At 43.3% G+C, this 18,824-nt stretch overlaps 1 protein-coding gene across 10 annotated transcripts; it reads right to left on the bottom strand.

Moving 5' to 3' along the window:
* Nucleotides 1–30: 30 nt before the first annotated feature.
* On the bottom strand, nucleotides 31–17,726 carry akna (AT-hook transcription factor). 10 transcript variants are annotated; one of them, XM_028974178.1, is made up of 24 exons: nucleotides 17,415–17,726; nucleotides 13,995–14,465; nucleotides 12,897–13,166; nucleotides 12,521–12,815; nucleotides 12,084–12,381; nucleotides 11,703–11,777; nucleotides 7,603–7,762; nucleotides 7,178–7,248; nucleotides 7,036–7,095; nucleotides 6,818–6,939; nucleotides 6,524–6,695; nucleotides 6,185–6,360; nucleotides 5,811–5,969; nucleotides 5,482–5,689; nucleotides 5,141–5,235; nucleotides 4,742–5,022; nucleotides 3,906–4,065; nucleotides 3,239–3,382; nucleotides 2,457–2,575; nucleotides 2,219–2,338; nucleotides 1,872–1,988; nucleotides 1,676–1,771; nucleotides 1,196–1,355; nucleotides 31–1,055 (listed from the first exon to the last, which is right to left on the bottom strand). In XM_028974178.1, the coding sequence occupies exons 2-24, from the start codon at nucleotides 14,368–14,370 to the stop codon at nucleotides 782–784; spliced, it is 4,008 nt and encodes a 1,335-aa protein (XP_028830011.1). In that variant the 5' UTR covers nucleotides 14,371–14,465; nucleotides 17,415–17,726; the 3' UTR covers nucleotides 31–781. The 10 variants fall into 10 exon arrangements, with proteins under 10 accessions (XP_028830011.1, XP_028830009.1, XP_028830010.1 ...); XM_028974176.1 differs by having other exon boundaries at nucleotides 12,521–13,166; nucleotides 13,995–14,302; nucleotides 14,411–14,465; XM_028974177.1 differs by having other exon boundaries at nucleotides 12,521–13,166; nucleotides 13,995–14,302; nucleotides 14,411–14,465; nucleotides 17,602–17,718.
* Nucleotides 17,727–18,824: the final 1,098 nt, after the last annotated feature.

The following is an 18,824-nucleotide window of genomic DNA, read 5'->3' as shown; positions in this document are numbered from 1 at the left end:
ATAGTTTGAAATACAATGCATAGCCGTGTGTGTCCATAAAAATGTTAATAATTTTAATAATTGTTCATTCTGTTGAAAAATACAAAAAGGTTTCCATGAAAAGAAAATGAAATATTTGTAAAAAAAAAATAGCGCAACAAATGCAACGTAAGTAACTCCACTGTTACATTAATTTAAGTTCATGTAGTGACATGACACCAACAAGGCGAACATGACTACCATTTCATAACAGTCCTGTCACAGACAAGACCTGGTGTGAAAACAGAGAAAAATTATTCTATTGCTTATATAATGCATATTACAACACACGTCACATATTTATTAGCTCTCATGCCCTCAGCAGCTATTAAATATAAACAATAGACAACACCCCCCTCAGTAGATCCTGATCTGAAAGACGCTCAGACACTAGCACAGAAGGGGTGTGTTAAACCCTTTATCTATAGCTGCCGAGTTAACCTGAGTGAAACATTCAGTAAAGGGCACTGACGTGAAGTCAATCCCACAAGACGGCATTCCTATCACAAGGAGAAAAAATGTTGACCAAAACTGAGGTGGTGCTATGGCTCAGGAAATAGATAGTATGAACTCGACTTTCCATACATGACTCACAGTCTAGTAAGATCCCATCGAATTTCCTGTTCATTAGAAATAATATTATCTGGTCTAGTTTAGTGATCAATGTCATATGTGAGTAGAACGAATTTTAAAATTATAATGGGAATAGATTGAAGTGTGTTCAATCATAGAAACCCCAGCACTGCCAGCATTAGCATGAGTTTTAGTATGAGTGCATCTTCTGCTGGTGCTCGAGGCCACTGGATAGGCACTGGGCCATTCTGTGTGACGTGTCCTTCATGACGGTTGCTGCGGTGATGGCTCGTCTAAGTGAGCTGCTAAGGGACCGCGGGCCCTCAGAAGTGGAGCGTTTGTGTTTCCGGTCATGCCCTTGCTTATTCCTCATGTTTTTGACATTGCTCACTCCCAGGGTAGAATAGGAGATAGGAGCAGTATATACGATGGGCGTGGCCTTCACTGGGGTGGGGTAGCAGCTGCTGGAGGGAAAAGAAATTATGTTAAGTGACACTAACTGCTTCTGAATAGTCCAGCCATATAAAGAGTATAAAGATTTCTTTACTGATTGTGGTCTTCAGACATTTCGTAATCATCATCAAACTAGTAATCAATCACTCACAGCGCAGACGGATAGACTGGAACGCACTGGAACAGGGGAACGCTGCCCAGTACAGGAGCGGGTGGAGTCGGCATAAACATGCCCGCAGCCTGCCTGCGAGGTGCGTGCACCAGACGACTTTTTCTTGCTGCGGTGCCGGAGTCTCTTTTGGTGTGAAAATCTGTTGTTCACATAGTCGGTGATTAATAGCAAAGCAAAGAGAAATAATCACAGCCAATTCTTTTATATTCACAGCATTTATCAGACGCCCTTATCCAGAGTGACTTACAATCAGTAGTTACAGGGACAGTCCCCCCCTGGAGCAACTTAGGGTTAAATGTCTTGCTCAGGGACACAATGGAAGTAAGTGGGATTTGAACCTGGGTCTTCTGGTTCATAGGCGAGTGTGTTACCCACTACGTTACTGCCTCCTTTATTTCAATTTTATAAGTTTATTTTAACACATTCCTCATTAGAATTAATAACTGCCTAAAGTCTGACCTGCATCAGCAGCTCTGTAGGGACCAGACCCTCCGCACAGAGGACAGCGATGGGTGGCAGGGTGGGAGGGACAGGTGACAAAGCCCCTCTCTGGCCCTGTGACAAAAAAAAACATCAGCATATGAAAAAAGTCAGAGATATAAAAAAGAAAAGAGACATGCAGACAGAGACGATAGGAAAGAGGCAAAGAACATACGTGAAGGGCTACCATTTGAGGCAGAGCGTGGGAACCCCGAGTCCTCCCTCCAGCAGCTAACATCATCTTCACTGGCCCCTCCACCCAGGTCTGATACCGTGAGCCTATGTCCTATATCTGAAAGACATTTTCCCAGTGATGGCAGACAGTATTGAAGGATTGTGTCCTGGGGTGAAAAGGACTAAACCAGTGTGAATTTTAACCGTTTTATTAGATTTTGTTGGTGTATTGTAACGTAACAATAGTGACGTGTTAGCATTGTAAAGTGTGGCCTAAATGGCATGTAAATGGACCTTTTATTTTATGACGTTGTCAATGAGTAACCATCAGCTTAAAAAAAGACTCACTTGGACGGCATCTTCTGCTTTGTTGACCATCAGCTGCTTCCTGACCGCTTTCTCTGTGTGCTGCAGGGAACCTTGGAGTCCTTTGCCTGGACTTTACCTGGGCGCACTCAGAATCGGTAGCTGAAAGTATAGCAAGAGTCATTTCAAACTTGGTAATGCAATCATTAAGGGTACGGCTGTATTAAAGCTGGATGAAAATCGTTTTGCATAAATAGTTGAGCCTGAGGGGCATACTTACCGATGTCTGGACTGAGCTGCGGTGTGGAGGAACTTCTCCTCCAAGGAGCTGGTTGGGGTGAGCGCTCCTCCCATTCTCCTCTCCTTCTCTCAGGATCTGTATTCTCTGCTCCCCTTCGCCTAAAATGTGATGTGATGTGGCTATTATACGTTTTCAACAACTATTCACCATCATCATCAGAATGTACACTATATGATCCATTTTCTTTTAACCAAACCACAAAGCCCTCAGTTGTGACCTTACAATTTGTGAAATAGAGGATTGCTGTCCCGAACATACTACTCGTGGGGTTAAGGCTACCCAGACAGCTTAGCGGGAATATTTCTAGCCCTCCGAAGGGAGGTAAGGGGGGTGTTTTCTTTCTTTCTGTCCTGTTTTGTGTGGTTTTTGGTTGAATACACTTTTTAAGGCACTTGGGATCTGGACGTGATAAAAACTATGCACTTAAGTGCTCCTATCCTATCGGTCAGTCTTTTGCATTTTTGTGACAACCTTATCCAGAGTGACCATCAATGGTTATAGGGACAGTCCCCTTGGAGACACTCAGGGACAAATGTCTTGCTCAGAGACACAATGGTAGTAAGCGGGGTTTGGGCCTGTGACATTGTGGTTGTCTGGTTCATAGGCAAGTGTGTTACCGACTAAGCTACTACCACCACAAGTGTTGCCATAGTACTCTGCATAGGATATTTAGTATAGCGTAGAACACCACCAGGAGCATCATTAGTACGGCTGTGTAACTCCAGTGTAGTCATGTTACATTTGTAGTAAAAGTAAAGTACCAGTAGAGTGTGTGGGATGTGTTTGGAAGGGCCGAGTCTGATGGGGTGGGTTCAGCAGGAGTGGAGGTAAAAGGCTGCCGAAGACTCCCTTCCAGACACACTTTCAGTCTGTTCATCTCCACCTCCAGAGAAGAAAGGGCATCGCTATATATGCAAACAGACACACACACATCAAACAGATGTCATACAAACTAAACCTCCTAGAATTCTGTTAAGTGTTAGCATTTAGCATCACAGTTCATGCTGGACTAAGTGTGCATGCTCGCGCGCACACACACACACACACACACACACACACACACACACACACACACACACACACACACACAAACTGTTCATGCAGATATACCTCCACACTAGCCTTCCACAAGCCTACAGAGATCTCATATCTGAAAATTAAATAAGACAATTACAACAAACACATTTAGATTTCCCCACTATTTATAATAACTTAAACTGGTCCACCTTAAACTGCCTCTTACTCTCATATCCAAAGACATGAAGGCTCATTTAAAAAAAAACAAAAAAAAAACGCTCCAATTATCCCACCCACCATCCCCATAGAAACGCCTTTCATGGCTCACTGGAGATTTGAATGCCACTATGTATGTATGTACAGATTTATTCATTTTCCCCTTCTGCTGTAGGAGGAATTAGCACAGCTCACCTGTGATTGGTCAGAATGCCAGAACTCAGGGCTTTGAGAGCGTCACCATGGAGATAGGATGCAGCAGGGGATGATTTTTTCACATTTTGGATTCTTTGATTGTTTGACTGGGTGTAGTGGTCACCCTGCTTACTTTTGTTGTGTCCTGCCAGGGAGTGGACTGAAGGAAAGACAGATGGGGAGGAGGAATGCAATATGCACTGTTTCAGAGTGTCACACAAGAGCCATGTACGAAACACAGGTAAAATATGCCTAACTTTGTGCCACTTTACATTCCCTGTCTGAGTATTTTAGATACTGGTATGGATACACTAATCAGCTGACAGGTGAGGTGAATAGCACCAATGATCTTGAATAGTTTTCCTTGAAAAGGGTTTTAGCAACTTTAACAAGGCCCAAATTGTAATGGTCAGACACAGCATCTCCAAAAGTGTAGCTTTTGTGGGATGCAGTGTTCAGGAGGACCTACCAAAAGTAGGTCCAAAAGACGTGCTAATGAAGCTCAAAAAGCTGAAAATATTAATGCTGGTTCTGTTAGAAAGGTGTCAAGACACACAGTACATCCCACAGTACATTTCTGTATGGGGCTGTGTAACTGCAGATCGGTCAGGGTGCCCATGCTGACCCATGTTCAACACTAAAAGCCCCTATAATGGGAACAAGGCGTGTGTCACACTTGTTCGTGTGGATTTTACATTGACACGCCGAGGCAGAATAATGATTAGTGTATGCTGATTAGTGTATGCACATTTGATTAGTTTTTAGTGTGTGTGTGTGTGTGTGTGTGTGTGTGTGTGTATCTCTATATATATATGTATAGAGGGAGAGAGACATACCGTCCTCACTCTCATGTGCCGGCACACCGATCCTGCTGCTCCCAAAGCCTTGCAGCGTTCCATCGGTTGATTGCTGAGGAGAGGTACAGGAGGAGTGAACTCTCCCCCTTCCTCCCACTTCTCTTCTTCCACCTCTTTTCTTGGCTGATCCAGCAGTCCTACCGTTGGGGTCTGGACCCTGAGCTCCCAGGGAGAAGCATCTCTGTGGAGAATAGCTGGACAGAGGTGGCCCTGACTCTGAAAATGCTTCTGGCTTCAATGTCTCAACTAAAACTGAATTCCTAATGAGAAAGCAAAAAGAAAATTACCAAAAATATTGAAAAAAATATTTATATATATTTTAATGATCTAGTTTACAAGAACAGTGAAAAGTGACCATGAGCATTAGGGCCTATTTACCTCATAAGTGCCCCCTGCTGGTGAACTGTAGGAACAAAGCGACTCATATCGGAGCCCAGAAATCCACTGTCAGTCTCTGGTGATAAAACCCCATCCTGTAATCACATAGATACACAACAGTAAAATTAGGCACGAGCTGTTGTACACCAGTTTGTGTCAGGTGCTGTGTATCACGTGTGACAATCACTTCACTTCACTTTCAAAGCCTAATGGAACAACTGGTTGGAAAAAAAAACTTTGTCTGTAGGGACTCCAGGAACAAGAGTTCCTGTTCTGACTGATCTTCTCAGTCACATAATATATTTCATCCAGTAAGTGCACAGACTTTTACCATCACTTACCTGAGAGGGTGCTGTCACATCTGCAGAATGGGCTTTAGGAGCAGAATGGTGGCAGGTTTGACTTTCTCCATAGCTGCACAGACTGCTACTGGAGAGCATCTGTGTTCCTCTTAAATTGGAGGATTTGGGGAGATCTGACTGGGTGTCTGCAGACACGATTCTTTTTGTAGCAAAGATATCCGATGAATTTTTCTTACTTAAAGGTGTGCTGGAAACAAAAAGAGAAAAAATAAAGAATAAGAGAAGAATTTCCACCCATAATTAATCTAATTACAGTTTTAATTACGACCTATGTGCAGATTGGAGGGTCAGAAAGTGCAGGAACTCACGACTGAGATGGACTTCCCTGTACATTCGACTCTTCAACCACCCAGTTCTGTGTCTCCGCTATCCCATCATATTCTGTAGGAGAAGCGAAGTCTGGCTCCAAGGAACTGACCATCCCATTGCTCACATTCATATCCGGAACTGTAGGAAGCTCCCTTAGACTGATTATGGGAAACCATGCGCATAAAGTGATTAATTTTAATTAATTGGCAACACAAAAACATGGTCTCTCCTAGAATTCTGTAATTATATACATTTCCAAAATGAATCCAAAACAATCAATCAAAATAAGTAACAAAGAGCTCATTCACTGTGCCACAGTACCCCCCAAAACAAGTAAATCTGCAGTAATGATCTGTTGGGGAACCAGACTCACCGGCCCGGGGGGCTGCTGAAGTCTCCCTTCAGTTGCCGGTGCTTGTGACGATGTGCGCTGAGGACGGGAGACGGTAGCACCTCTTCCTCCATCTCGCTCTCACTCTCTCCACTGACCGAGCTCACCTCCAATTCCACAGATATCAGACCCCCCAAACCAACAGGGCACACTGGGCTCTGCAAGAAAAAGCATGAGAGCAAGTTTTTGGAATATTTAAGAATGTAAAATAACAACTAAAGTAACAACATTAGCGTCTCGTCATTAGAATCTAATCAGGGAAATATATGAGCGCAGGAGTGAATGATAATGTATCATGAGTGGAATAAATGAGAGGTATACCTTGGGGTGCGGCAGGAGGTCACCTTCCCTTGGGCTGAGACAGAAAGGGGTGGAGTTATGAGGCGAGGTGGGTGCTGACCCTGAAGTGGGCCCTCTCTGTTGTTTTTGGTCCACCAATTCTTTCAGCTCGTCCAGTTGCATTCCTAAGTGGAAAATCTGCCCTTCAAGATCCCTGCGTTTCCCAGACACACACACACACACACACACACACACACACACATCCTGCATGATGTTGCTGTAAATGCAATATGAAGGGAACAGTACAAAGTTAAAATCTGCCCCTTGCCCAACTACCTGTCGGGATCAAATGGCTCCATCTGGCCACCCAGCTGCTCCTGCAGGCATCTGTGGTCGTCTATAGCACTCAGGTATGACCTCTCCAAATTTCCCAGCCCCTGAGTCAGGTGAGCCAGACTCTAAAGAAAAGGGAAATGAACCAGTCGGCATCAGCACCATCATCATCACCACTGCGACAATTTTTATTTTCTCCTCAATTGACATTTTTTCTTCACCTTAACCTGCTCATGGGGGCTGAGCTTGCCTTTCCTTAGAAGGTCTTCAAGCACTGTGACCTGGACAAAAAACAAGTTGTGATTTAGGCCAGTTTTAGCTCAGTATTAATTATTATCTATTTTGCAAAAGGCCACTATATACCTTCTGCAGAAGCCTTTCAGCCAGGGCTTCCATTAGCGACTGTGAGGAGTGGCATGTAGGGGACACCCCACCTGCCGGAATAAAACATTTTAGTTAATAGAGCAAGAAATCACCAGTCAAAATTCTACTGCCCCATGCTGGAGATTTCTGTAATTGTCTGTCTTTGTTTTTGGGGCTTTATTTGTCCCTCAGTCTTGTAGGCGAGTTTTAATATTAATTCGTTGTGGATCCGAACAAATGGTCAATAAATCTCTCAACATGTAAATATTTCACTACTATGGCTTTACTCATACTACTGACAATAGCAGCAAATGCAGCAGAACTGGGTTGCTCTCCAGAGTTTAGGCTCCTTTGTTTCATATCTCACTGCTTTAAGTCAAATTGGTTTAGTGAAAAGCTAAAAAAAAATCCTAAATCCTACATACCGCTGGACAGGTTCTCCTGGATCGCCTGAAAGTTCAGACCATGACTCAGTTCTGCTCTATGAGCCTGGGGAAAAGTCAGGGTCATGACTTTTGAACCATCTTGAAATACACCTGAAAGGATCGAGTGACTAGAATTCGGTGGGTCTGAGTACATGGTCACCTAAAAAGAAAACCAAAACGTATCAGACACACACATACACTATTAGGAGACTCACTCCAGAGAGTAAATTATGGAAGCACTGACCCCTACGGCTGTGTCCATTAATGTTATCATCTAAATACTTCCCATTGTTGCTTGACTGACCTGCATCATTAAAAATGTCTAGATCAGATGCTGTACTGCATTTAAAATTCTGCCATTCAACAATTCCTAATGAGTCTGTCATCAGAAGTTAATAAAATGGAAATACACTGCATCAGCTTGATTTACACATATCACCACCTCCACATAAAATCTATAAACCAAGGAACAGATGGTGTACTAGAGGGTTGGATGGGGGAAGAAGAGTGGGCTTTAAATTAAAGTGGCTTTAATTAGTGTTCAGACTGAAGCTTGACCATTTGAGGCTAAAGAGATCTTCAGCTGATTCCTGAGGGCCTTTCCACTTCTCAACACAATGCCTGAAAAGATACAGTTCTAACACAAACAGGCACATAACAGAATCGGGAAGAAAAGTGGCATTGCCACTATTTTGTTTGTAGGATAATATGCTGCAATGCCCAATATTTCTCAGACCGCGGTACAGTAACGCCACTCCTCTAGGTCCTGGTGCCGGTCACTTAACAGCCAATCAAAAAAAGAAAGGGCCTACACAATAGCCAATCAGAAAATATCAGTACTGTATCTAGGTAAAATTCACATTACGACACAAACAATGACAACTTGACTACTGTTAAAGAATGTTGCCCAGATAATTGGCATCAGTTTTTCAGTGTCTGTAGCCTAAAGTTTTACAGCCTGTTCGCTGACAACACCTGTTCACCTAGTCTCGTGATATTTCGTTATTCTCACATTATAACCATTTCTCTCTCCAAATAGCCTAAATAGTTTTATGTAATTGTCTGTGTCATGTGTCAAATAGTTCCTTCCACAAATCTGAGCAATTAATAACAAAAACAAAACTAATAACAAAATTATTAATGAAACACTTCCATTCCACTTCCCTTTTTTTTTGAAAATCACAGGCACTACTTCCTGTCTACACCAAACATTGTGATTGGTGAATGGTGTCATTTTCACGAATGCCCCCTCACTTCTATAGGCCGCTCTCCTCCTCCTTTCTCACCCTCATTATCATTTAAAGCTACAGACACCGAAACAGTGAGTACTGGGGAAATCTCATCATGTGACTGGCTAAAAGTGACTGTAATTCTGCACCAAGGCTGCATTTTGGAAAGAGATTTCAGATACAGTATTAGGGGACCACTAAAAACAGGGGACCTTTAATATTTGAAATAGACAGAGGCGTTATAGTTGAATTTGAATATATTTGATATAAGTGATGGTGAAAAGTGAAAGTGAAGTGATTGTCATTGTGAAACACAGCACAGAACACAATGACACAACAAAATGTGGTCTCTGCTTTTAGCCATCACCCTTAGCGAGCAGTGGGCAGCCATGACAGGCGCCCGGGGAACAGTGTGTGGGGACGGTGCTTTCCTCAGTGGCACCTTGGCAGTTCGGGGACTCGAACAGGCAACCTTCTGATTACCATCCAATTAAGGTAAATGTTATGTGGGAGAGATTTTGATTATACCGGTCTACCACAGAAGTATTTGCATCACATTGGCACACCTACTTGCTGCACGATGGAAAATGTATTAGTTAGCACTTTCACAATTTATTGGTACTTTCAGCAATTGAAAAACCAATGTGTGTTGGGTAAGTTCACAGACATACATGACTTGTGAAACTGGAGATTAAGATTCTAGGTTTTTGTTTAATGAGTAAGAGAAAATTAAGTTCTATGAATCTCTATCAAATACAGAACTCACTGACCTTTATGGGAGAGATGTTATCATATTTTTCTTGCTGCAGTGCAAAAGCAGTTATTTTCCAGCAATTATTTTCAATGATTTTACACATAGCTACAGTAGCTACGGACGAGCCCCTTACGAAAAGGGCACTGTTGTGCTTTTCTGTGGGCAGTGGTGGCCTAGCGGATAAGGAAGCGAACGCTTTAAAGTAGCGGAAAAGGAATCGAGAGGTTACGGGTTCGAATCCCGGGCCCGCCAGGTCACCGCTGAAGTACCGAGGAGCAACGGTACTGCACCCACATTGCTCACCAAAGTTTTAGACTTCAGACTGCCCTCCAAGGTGCTCAGGAACTTCTACTCCTGCACCATAGAGAGCATCCTGACGGGAAATATCTCAACCTGGTTCGGGAACAGCACCATGAAGGACAGGCGAGCCCTACAGAGGGTGGTTCGATCAGCCGAACGAATCATCCGTACCAAGCTCCCTGACCTTCAATCTATCTACAGCAAACGGTGCTGGTCCAGGGCCAGGAAGATAGTGAAGGACCTCACCCACCCCAACAATGGACTCTTCTCTCTGCTGCGATCAGGGAAGCGCTTTCGCTCCCTGAAGTCCAACACAGAGAGAATGAGGAGGAGCTTCTTCCCGCAGGCTGTCCAAGCTCTCAACATCAAGAGTACATAGAACTCCAGCACTTTCACCTCCAATCACTCCGGACTCTTTTGCACAAAACCACTTTGCACAAAACCACTTTGCACATAATCACTTTGCCCTTACTGCTCTTTCTTTTATGGCTCTTTCTTCTTTCTTAAACATTGTCAAAAAACTGTAACTCATTTGCACACCTTCACCCTACCAGTTACACATATTTTATGTTAAAGACGTAAAAGTGTAATATTTGGTTATGTCTGCAATATTTGCATATTGGTTCACTGTTTACTTGCAACATTTGCAATACTGTGGTCTGTAGCAGTTGCAGAAAGCATTTCACTGCACATCATACCGTGTATGAGTGTGTATGTGACAAATAAAATTTGAATTTGAATTTGAGTATTCAACTCCTGTGCTTTAACACCCATGACAGAAACTACAGAATAAAGGATATATTTTTTTGTCCACATTGACCAGTCATATTGACCAGGGTATCAACAGGTTTAAGGAAGTAATATATTATTATTTCATATATTAATTTTCCTTCCACATTTCTGTAATTTTTTTAGTCTGTTAATGCTTATATTACCTGTACTGCAGCAAGCCACTAGGGGGCGTAATAAAAGATCATCTAATCTTTTTATTTTTGAGTATTCATGCACAATGAGATCGGTAGATTACTGGCAGATTGAGTGCTTGTTTCATTTAAATAAAAAAAAAAAAGTAAATGTAGGAACATACAAGTGCAAAATGTAGCTGTTTAGCTCCATAGATGTCCATTCATTTTCCATCCACGGGCCGATAGCTCTGACGAAACTGCTTATGTGTGTACCTAAAAAAGCTTCCGGTTAAGCTCCACATATCCGGAAAATATTGCTGGTTCCACTAATTCCAATCTCATGGCCAAAAGTGTAAAACACTGATTAATAATTCGCCAAATTAATTAAAGGTTATCAGTAAAAAAAATATTTGGTCTGCAGTATTTTTAAGACCTTTAAATTCTGGATTTAAGGTTTACTAGTAACGATATTTAAGACCTTAATTTTGGAAAATCCTTAATTTTGGAAAAACCATTACTGTGTGCATATCATTGATTCAATATGTTGCAGATAAATTACATGATTATTCAAAAGAGAGTTCAAACTGTTATGTTTGATGGGCCTCCTCGTTTCCCATACATCTATTTTTAGGGCCTCTAATTTTCAGAATCATGCCTAGTGACCACTGGGCATGCCACTGAAAAGAGAGTGAGTGCTCTTCATTTGTACACATATACACAAAAAGAGAGCTTCAAAACTAATCTGACCAACCTCACTCATAGAAGAATTTGACTGAGTTGACAAACTAAAGAGACGATGCCAGTATTTTTCATTGGCCCTGTCCCTGTCTGCAGCCATGAGCATTTCTTTCTCTTGCACACAAAGACAAAAACACATGTGAGCCCAAATAATAATAAGAAAAATATCACAACCTTGGCCTCTAGACGGAGCCTGTCTATGGTGTTCTCAGCCTCTGCATATTTTGTCAGCAATTTGTTGTAATCCTCCTATTACAGGGAAAAGAAAAACAAAAGAACAGACCGTCATCATTGGCACACAACCTACACACAGACTGTACTTGACTAACTGTATTGTATTGTAAATAGAACAGAACAGATTATTTTATTAAAATTTCTGCAACACAGTCTGCACAGTGCCTCGTCACTGTGCCTCCTGAGAGACTATTTTGAAATGTATCAACAGCCATCATATTTGCTCTGTGCAACTGCCAGCTATATGGATAACATTTTTATTAGAAATAAAAGTTTATAGAAATGAATGACACTTAATCAAGCTGATGTAGCAGTCAGTACCTGTAGCTGCTGCACCAGAACAGTGGCCTGCTGTGGTGTGCGGAATTCCTGGGGCAGGGTGGTGTTGACTTGTCCCAGGGACCTGATCTTGCTGGGCGTGTCCATGTCTTCGGCACTGCTCAGAAGCACATCTCGAACTATTTCAGCTGGAGATTTGAAGACCAGTGGATGTTCAGGATCTGTGCCCTTTGTCCAGGCAGGGCACCTACTCTTTGGAGGCCTGTAGTCCTCTTTTGGGAAGCGAACTCGAGGTCTCACCATGGAGAAGTCTGGTTTGGCATGAGATAGCTTCCCCTTTCTGAGAGCAGATAAAGACGCTATCCATTACAATCACTTAAAAGGAATGCCAATGCGAATAAATAAATAAATATATATATATATATTGAATTGAAGAAAAAACGAAATCCTAGACCTAATAGTACAAACAGCAGGCTTACCGAACATCACTGGCGTCCACAAAAGAGCTTCCAGGTAAATTAGGAGCTTTTGACAGCTGCTTTTGAAGACGATGGCTTCCTTGTTTGCTTTGTCTACCAGGGCCAACAAAATAAGACGAGGGCCTATGATTGGTGGTATGGTAGGCCAAAGCAGAGCATTCTTGGATTTCTTGAGAAGCAAGTGTGCAGGGATGGGTACTGTGCATTCCCTGATGCTGCCGTTCACTTAGAATATCACCCTGAGTTTGATGTTTGTTTGGTAAATCCTCAGAAGAAGAGATGGAGTCACTGAGGTCTGAAGAAGGAAGAGGAAAGGAACATGATGAAAAAAGTTGAGTCAAACTATGTTTGGTGTCACCGATCTTCCGTTGATGACCTTTGGTTTCTGAGTAGTTCCCTTGAGCCTCTACTTCTCTAACATGGCACTGGACAAGGTGTGGAAATCTAGAGTCAGTAGGTCCTAAAGATGTGTGCATTATCTCCTCCTCTCTGTCTCCTTCATCCTCATCTGTCGCATCCAGCTCTGAATCTCTCTGGGCTTGGGTGTGAATTATCCAGCTACCCTGTGCTTCCTCCACACCCTCCTCTTCATCGCTCCAACCCTGAAGTGTAGCAATGGCAGCACCCTCAACAGAATGCTCCTCATCTATGGCACAAAGAGCGAAAAAAATATGAATGGAAATGTTTAGTAAAAGGTTAAGAATACACACATACACAGACAGACACGCAGGTCATATCATCATAATAATTTTATTTACCTGAAATACAGACTTACATTTCAGATAAATAACTGTTACCAGTAACATCAATAATCAAACAAATATGTGAACATTACAACACTAGATGCCAGCCAACCCAGCCACTGGGGACGCATGTGACCGTGTGTTTCGAGGTTCTGTTCTCAAGCCTGGGAAAATGGGTAGTGTTGCGTCAGGATGGGCATCGAGTGTATTACATTTGCCGAATCTTTTTGCTGACCCCAATATGGAGAAGCCAGAGGGAGACAACCACTGAAATCTAATTATAGCTTGCCATTTTAACATCTGGCCAGGAACAACAGAACAGTTTACCCACTCACTTTCCATCACCCCTACGAAGGCTCACAGCCCATCCCGGGACACTGGGCGCAGGGCAGGGACTTACCTAGGTTGCCCGGCCACTACAGGGTGCACACACACACACACACACACACACACACATACACACTTTTCACTCACATCTATGGACAAGGCAGAGTTGCCAATTCACCTAGTGTGCATGCCTTTGGACGGCATTAGGAAAACCAGAGAACCTGGAGGAAACCTGCACCAACATGGGGAGAGCAGGCAAACTCCACACACACACTGCTAACTTAATTTCAGCTATTAATTAATAAGCACTTTCCAGGTCAAATAATAAATGGCATTGATACTAGATCAACTAAAAAACATGTACCAATAAAATAAGGATTGTAACAGGAGTACTCTTGACTTACTCTGTGAGGGCGTGTTTGCATCCTCTCCAATGGGGTCTGAATCTAGCAGCTCACTCAGATCACAGCTCAAATCCTCCAGAGCCATGGGGGGCCCAGGCTCAGGTTCTGGGGTACCAGTGTCCCAGGACAGGTCCCTTCCATTTTGCTTCTCCAGGACATGACCATACCCATCCATTCCGTGGTCCAGATCTGTGTTCTGGTCATCCTCAAGGCCAATGATCCCATTCTCATCCATCTGACTCTGGAAGATTTCCTCCTCTTGTTCTTCTTCCCTACCATCATCCCAGTCAGAATCTGACCCTACGGAACTTGTGTGAGATGAGTCCATGGGAGCTGGGGTCCACAACATGACCCCTGCTTTGGTGCTTCCCTCCATTCTCCTTTTTTCACATCTTGTTCACCACAGTTCAACATACCTTCTGGATCCAAGGATCACAGCCATGGATTCTCTACTCCAACTCAACAGAAAACCTGCAAAGAGGCATAAAAACACATGACTCAGCAAACTCTTTTCTGTCAGCTAGGCACAGTTACACAGCCAGCTACAAGAAGAAACATTACAAGAAGCTGAATGAGGCTGAGGGAACATGACAACAGTGCAGGAACCAGGAAGATACCTGCACTCTAACAGCCATCTTACGCCCGCAAACTAATGTAGCCGTGAAATAAAACATGCTTAACTAGGCTTACAATTAGCGAGAGATGATGGAACAGAAAGCTACAGCTATGTGTTACATCACCCTTCTGACTGAAGCCGTGACCCTTAACTGTCTCACTACATCACGCCGGTCCGGCCACGCTGCTGACACAGCTTAACACTGGGGCTTGTACATAGCGAGTGTGTGTCAGTGAATTTCTCATGCACTGTGGCCTTTGCATGGATCTAGAGAATGCAATCAAAAAGATTTTTCATTTAAGCGAACAAATTTTGCAAGCGCTAATTAATCAAAGTTTGCATTTTTACAGCATCAAGTGGCTGCTGCACTGTGAACTGTAGGTGGACCACAGTAAGCTAGAGGTCTGTTTTATACTGAGTGAAAAGACATGGCGACCTGCAATTCAATCCAAATTACGTTGCGAAAGGTATGGAAAAACAAGTAAGCCTATGGATCTGAGTGACAACCGCAAAATGATGAAGACTAGATAAATGGTTCAGGCTAGTGCTGCACGATTAATCTAATCGCAATCGTAATCGCGATGTCAGTCTGTGCAATTACATGAACGCAAAAAGCTGCATTTTTCTCAACTTTTAAGGTCTCAGATTTCTCGAACTTTTAAGGTTTCCTAAAGAAATTCACCTCAATTTACAAATCTTAACCTTAGCTAAGGTAGCAACGCTATGCATCCCTGTGTTCAAGTCAGCCTCCAAACAACGTTTTGGTTAAACGTAAGAACTATAATACGGGATTTTATAATGGCCAAATATAATCAAAACAGTTGTTTAGCCTTACCAGGGTTTGTCGTTCAACAGTAATGTAAAGACTTTTTTGTGATTATTTGATTTAGTAGAATATTGTATTTTAAACATTTTACTATTAGTAATTTGTATGCGACTTTTCATTGATATACAAGCAATTGTCCTTTATCATATCGCAATATTGATCTCAATAATTACAATATGTCTTTTCCCCCAAATCGTGCAGCCCTAGTTCAGGGCATTTCGAAAATGCTGGTAGTGCTGTGAAGCAGTGTTTGGACTGGAAAAAATGGATCCTAACTGTGAATCCTAACCATCATTTGATTGTGATCAGACAGGCCTGTGTGTGATGTGACAATTAAGTGCCCTTGTTCTTTTTGCTTACCGGCAAGCCCTCGTTTCACTCCAAAGCAGATTATCCGAAAGCAGTGAGTCTAATCCAGAGCGCAGATGCACCGACCCCCCCCCCCGGCACAAACGCTCCTGTGTTGGCCAGTGGAGAGAACGAGTGCCACAATTTCTTTCATACGCTAATACGCAGCAGACGCATACGGCTCCAATTATTATTTACTGCTTTTGAAAAAAACAGAAATGAACTTCTCCAAGATATCAAAGGGTGAATTCTTGGCTGCTTATGGCACGGTGAATCCGGAGGACGCGTTCACGCAGTCCTGAGGGATGCTGGCAGCGGCGCCGTCTCTGCACACCCTGCAGTCGCGTGTTTTCACCACTAATCTGCTGAATGCCGAGCAGCCATGACGGCGCCGTCAATCCGGGCTAATTAAACTCACTCCCAGAGCTGTCAGATACAGTAAGTGCACGCCGGACTCAGACGTAGGCAACAAGTCTGTGTCTGTGTGTGTGTGAGTGTGTGTGTGTGTGTAAGGAAGACCTCAGTGGTAATTTGATGGAAAGGCCGACAGAACAGGTTTAGAAGGCCCCTGTCGTGTAATCTTCTTAAAGACGGATTAAGTAAGGAAGAGACAAGAGATGTAAACACACACGCACACACAAATAAATGCATAAAGTGAAGAAGCCAAACAAATCAAACAATGGCTTGCACTGTAATAAAATGTATATAGTGTGTAAGGAGTGTGACTTTTAGTTTAGTTCAGCAACGTTCTCATACAGGCTATTAAAGGAGTGTGTCAGCGTGCAAGTTCACCGTCATTTCCTCCCGTCCTCTACGCCTGGACGTATTGCTTTGCTTTGGATACCTGCAGGACTGGGTGACTCTGGGGCACAATGTTCCACCGCCAGGCCCGCCCCCTGTACAGCACCATCCCTGCAGCTCCTTGGGGCCGCGGTGGCCTAGCGGGTAATGAAACAGACTCGTAGCCAAAAGGTTACACTGCTCCCCGGGCGCCTGTCATGGCTGCCCACCGCTCACTAGGGGTGATGGTTAAAAGCAGAGGACACATTTCGTTGTGTCACCGTGTTTCACAATGACAATCACTTCACTTTCACACGATGACACAACTAAATGTGTCCTCTGCTTTTAACCATCACCCTTGGTGAGCAGTGGGCAGCCATGACAGGCGCCCAGGGAGCAGTGTGTGGGGACGGTGTTCAGTGGCACCTTGGGACTTGAACCGGCAACCACCTGAATCACTTAATTTTTTTACTGAAATGCCAGTTGCTGGGACACACACACACGTTGCGCGCGCACCAGTCTCACTACTCAACAGGTTGCACCAGATTCTAGACTAAAAGTCATCAGCTTGCAACAAGAACACTGCAGAGAGAAAAATCTACTACTGTTATACACACAATAATGGCGTAATAACGCAACTGGGTTCATTACAAAAAAGAACGATGTTTTGGTGCTACTGAGGACTCCAGGATTAAGGATTCGAACCTGCTTTCGACCTCAGGTTTGTAACGAAGAAAGTAAACGTAGCCACGACGTGTTCGGGCATGATCACTCCTCATTTCATTTCCTGCAACGATTATTTGGGTCGAATACAGACGAATAAACGTGCGCTAAACTGAGACAGCTTTACCTCACAGCGGCCTGGACATGTATTCCTGTCCGGAGACGACGAGACCTCGGCGGGCGGGCGAGTTCACCTCTCCGCTCCCGGTTGCCCTGAGAACCGCAAACTAACGCAACGCTTCCCCGCCCCCCCTGTCCTACCACGGCACCACGGGACCATGTGCAGCGCGGGAATCCCCCCCTGAACCCCGAACCTCTCCAGACGCCGAGCCGCTTTATCCGGAAGAACTCAGCTGGAGGGGAGAAGTGTCGCGGCTTTTCTCCCGAGGACTCGGGGCGCTTCTGTAACTTCCAAGATCAGCTCGGATTCTGATGTTTGGGGGCGTTTCCTTCAGCGCTAACAAGACGCCTCACATCAGCATCCGATTGGCGTAAACTTCCCCTCTGGGCGGAGCCAGGCGTGCCAAGAGCGTCTGTCACGTGTCACGTGGCTTATTGTTCTTTGTATGCTGCGTTCTCTACGTGATTTAAATTACAATCCTATCCCCCACTATCATTAATAAATAAATACAGAAGAAACGATGAAATGATGAATATTTACGTTGGTACGAACTGTTTCAAGATTCAAGAGAGGTTTAGTACAACAGTACAGCATTGTCAGTACAGCATTGTACACAGTATACAAATACTGTTTCACACAGACCCCCCATAGTGCAATCGTAAAACAAAGAAATATATACATATATGTATATACACACTAAACTAGAAAAAAGAAAAGGACACTTTACATTACTTTACTTTATTTTGCAGACGCTTTTATCCAAAGCGACTTACAGGACGAAGACACCAGCAATTCTTGTTCGAGTTCTATAGATTTTGAGTTTACAAAAACTAGGCTTACAAGAGCCCTGATAAGACCTAACTTGTCAGCAAAGAGCAGGTTCGGAGATTGTTAAGTGCTAGACAAAGAAAAAAATATTATATATATATATATAGTATTATTTTGTGCAGTGTGTCTGCATGTGTGTGTGTAAGTGTTAGATTTGTCTGAAATACTTTTTGAATAAGCGGGTTTTCAACTGCTTCTTAAAGGTGGTAGTAGTCAAATGGAGCAGGGCAAGTTGTTCCACCAGCCAGGGACAACAACGGAGAACAGAGTTGATCGGAATCGGAGACCCCGTGAAGAGGGAATTTTCAGTCTCATTTCATTTGCAGATCAAATGATCTGAACAACGACAAACAGGACCACATCATGTAGGATGCTTGTAAGTGGATATGTTGGATATTTCAAACAGGACACACAAGACAAGACAAACATGTGCAAAAAGAGCAGAAATGTGCAAAATGTGCAGGATTTAGGGAGGTGCATAAGGTTGGAAGTGTATTGGTTGTTGGGTTTAATAGTGTTTTGGTGATGAAAGTGCACTGAGAGCTCTGGCTGCTGGTTGTTTATATAATAATAAGTAAGTAATAGGTG

The sequence above is a fragment of the Denticeps clupeoides genome, chromosome 3, assembly GCF_900700375.1.
Source record: "Denticeps clupeoides chromosome 3, fDenClu1.1, whole genome shotgun sequence".
NCBI classification, from domain to species: Eukaryota; Metazoa; Chordata; class Actinopteri; order Clupeiformes; family Denticipitidae; genus Denticeps; species Denticeps clupeoides.
Note: the sequence above shows the minus strand (reverse complement) of the source record. Positions and strands in the feature narration are given on the sequence as shown.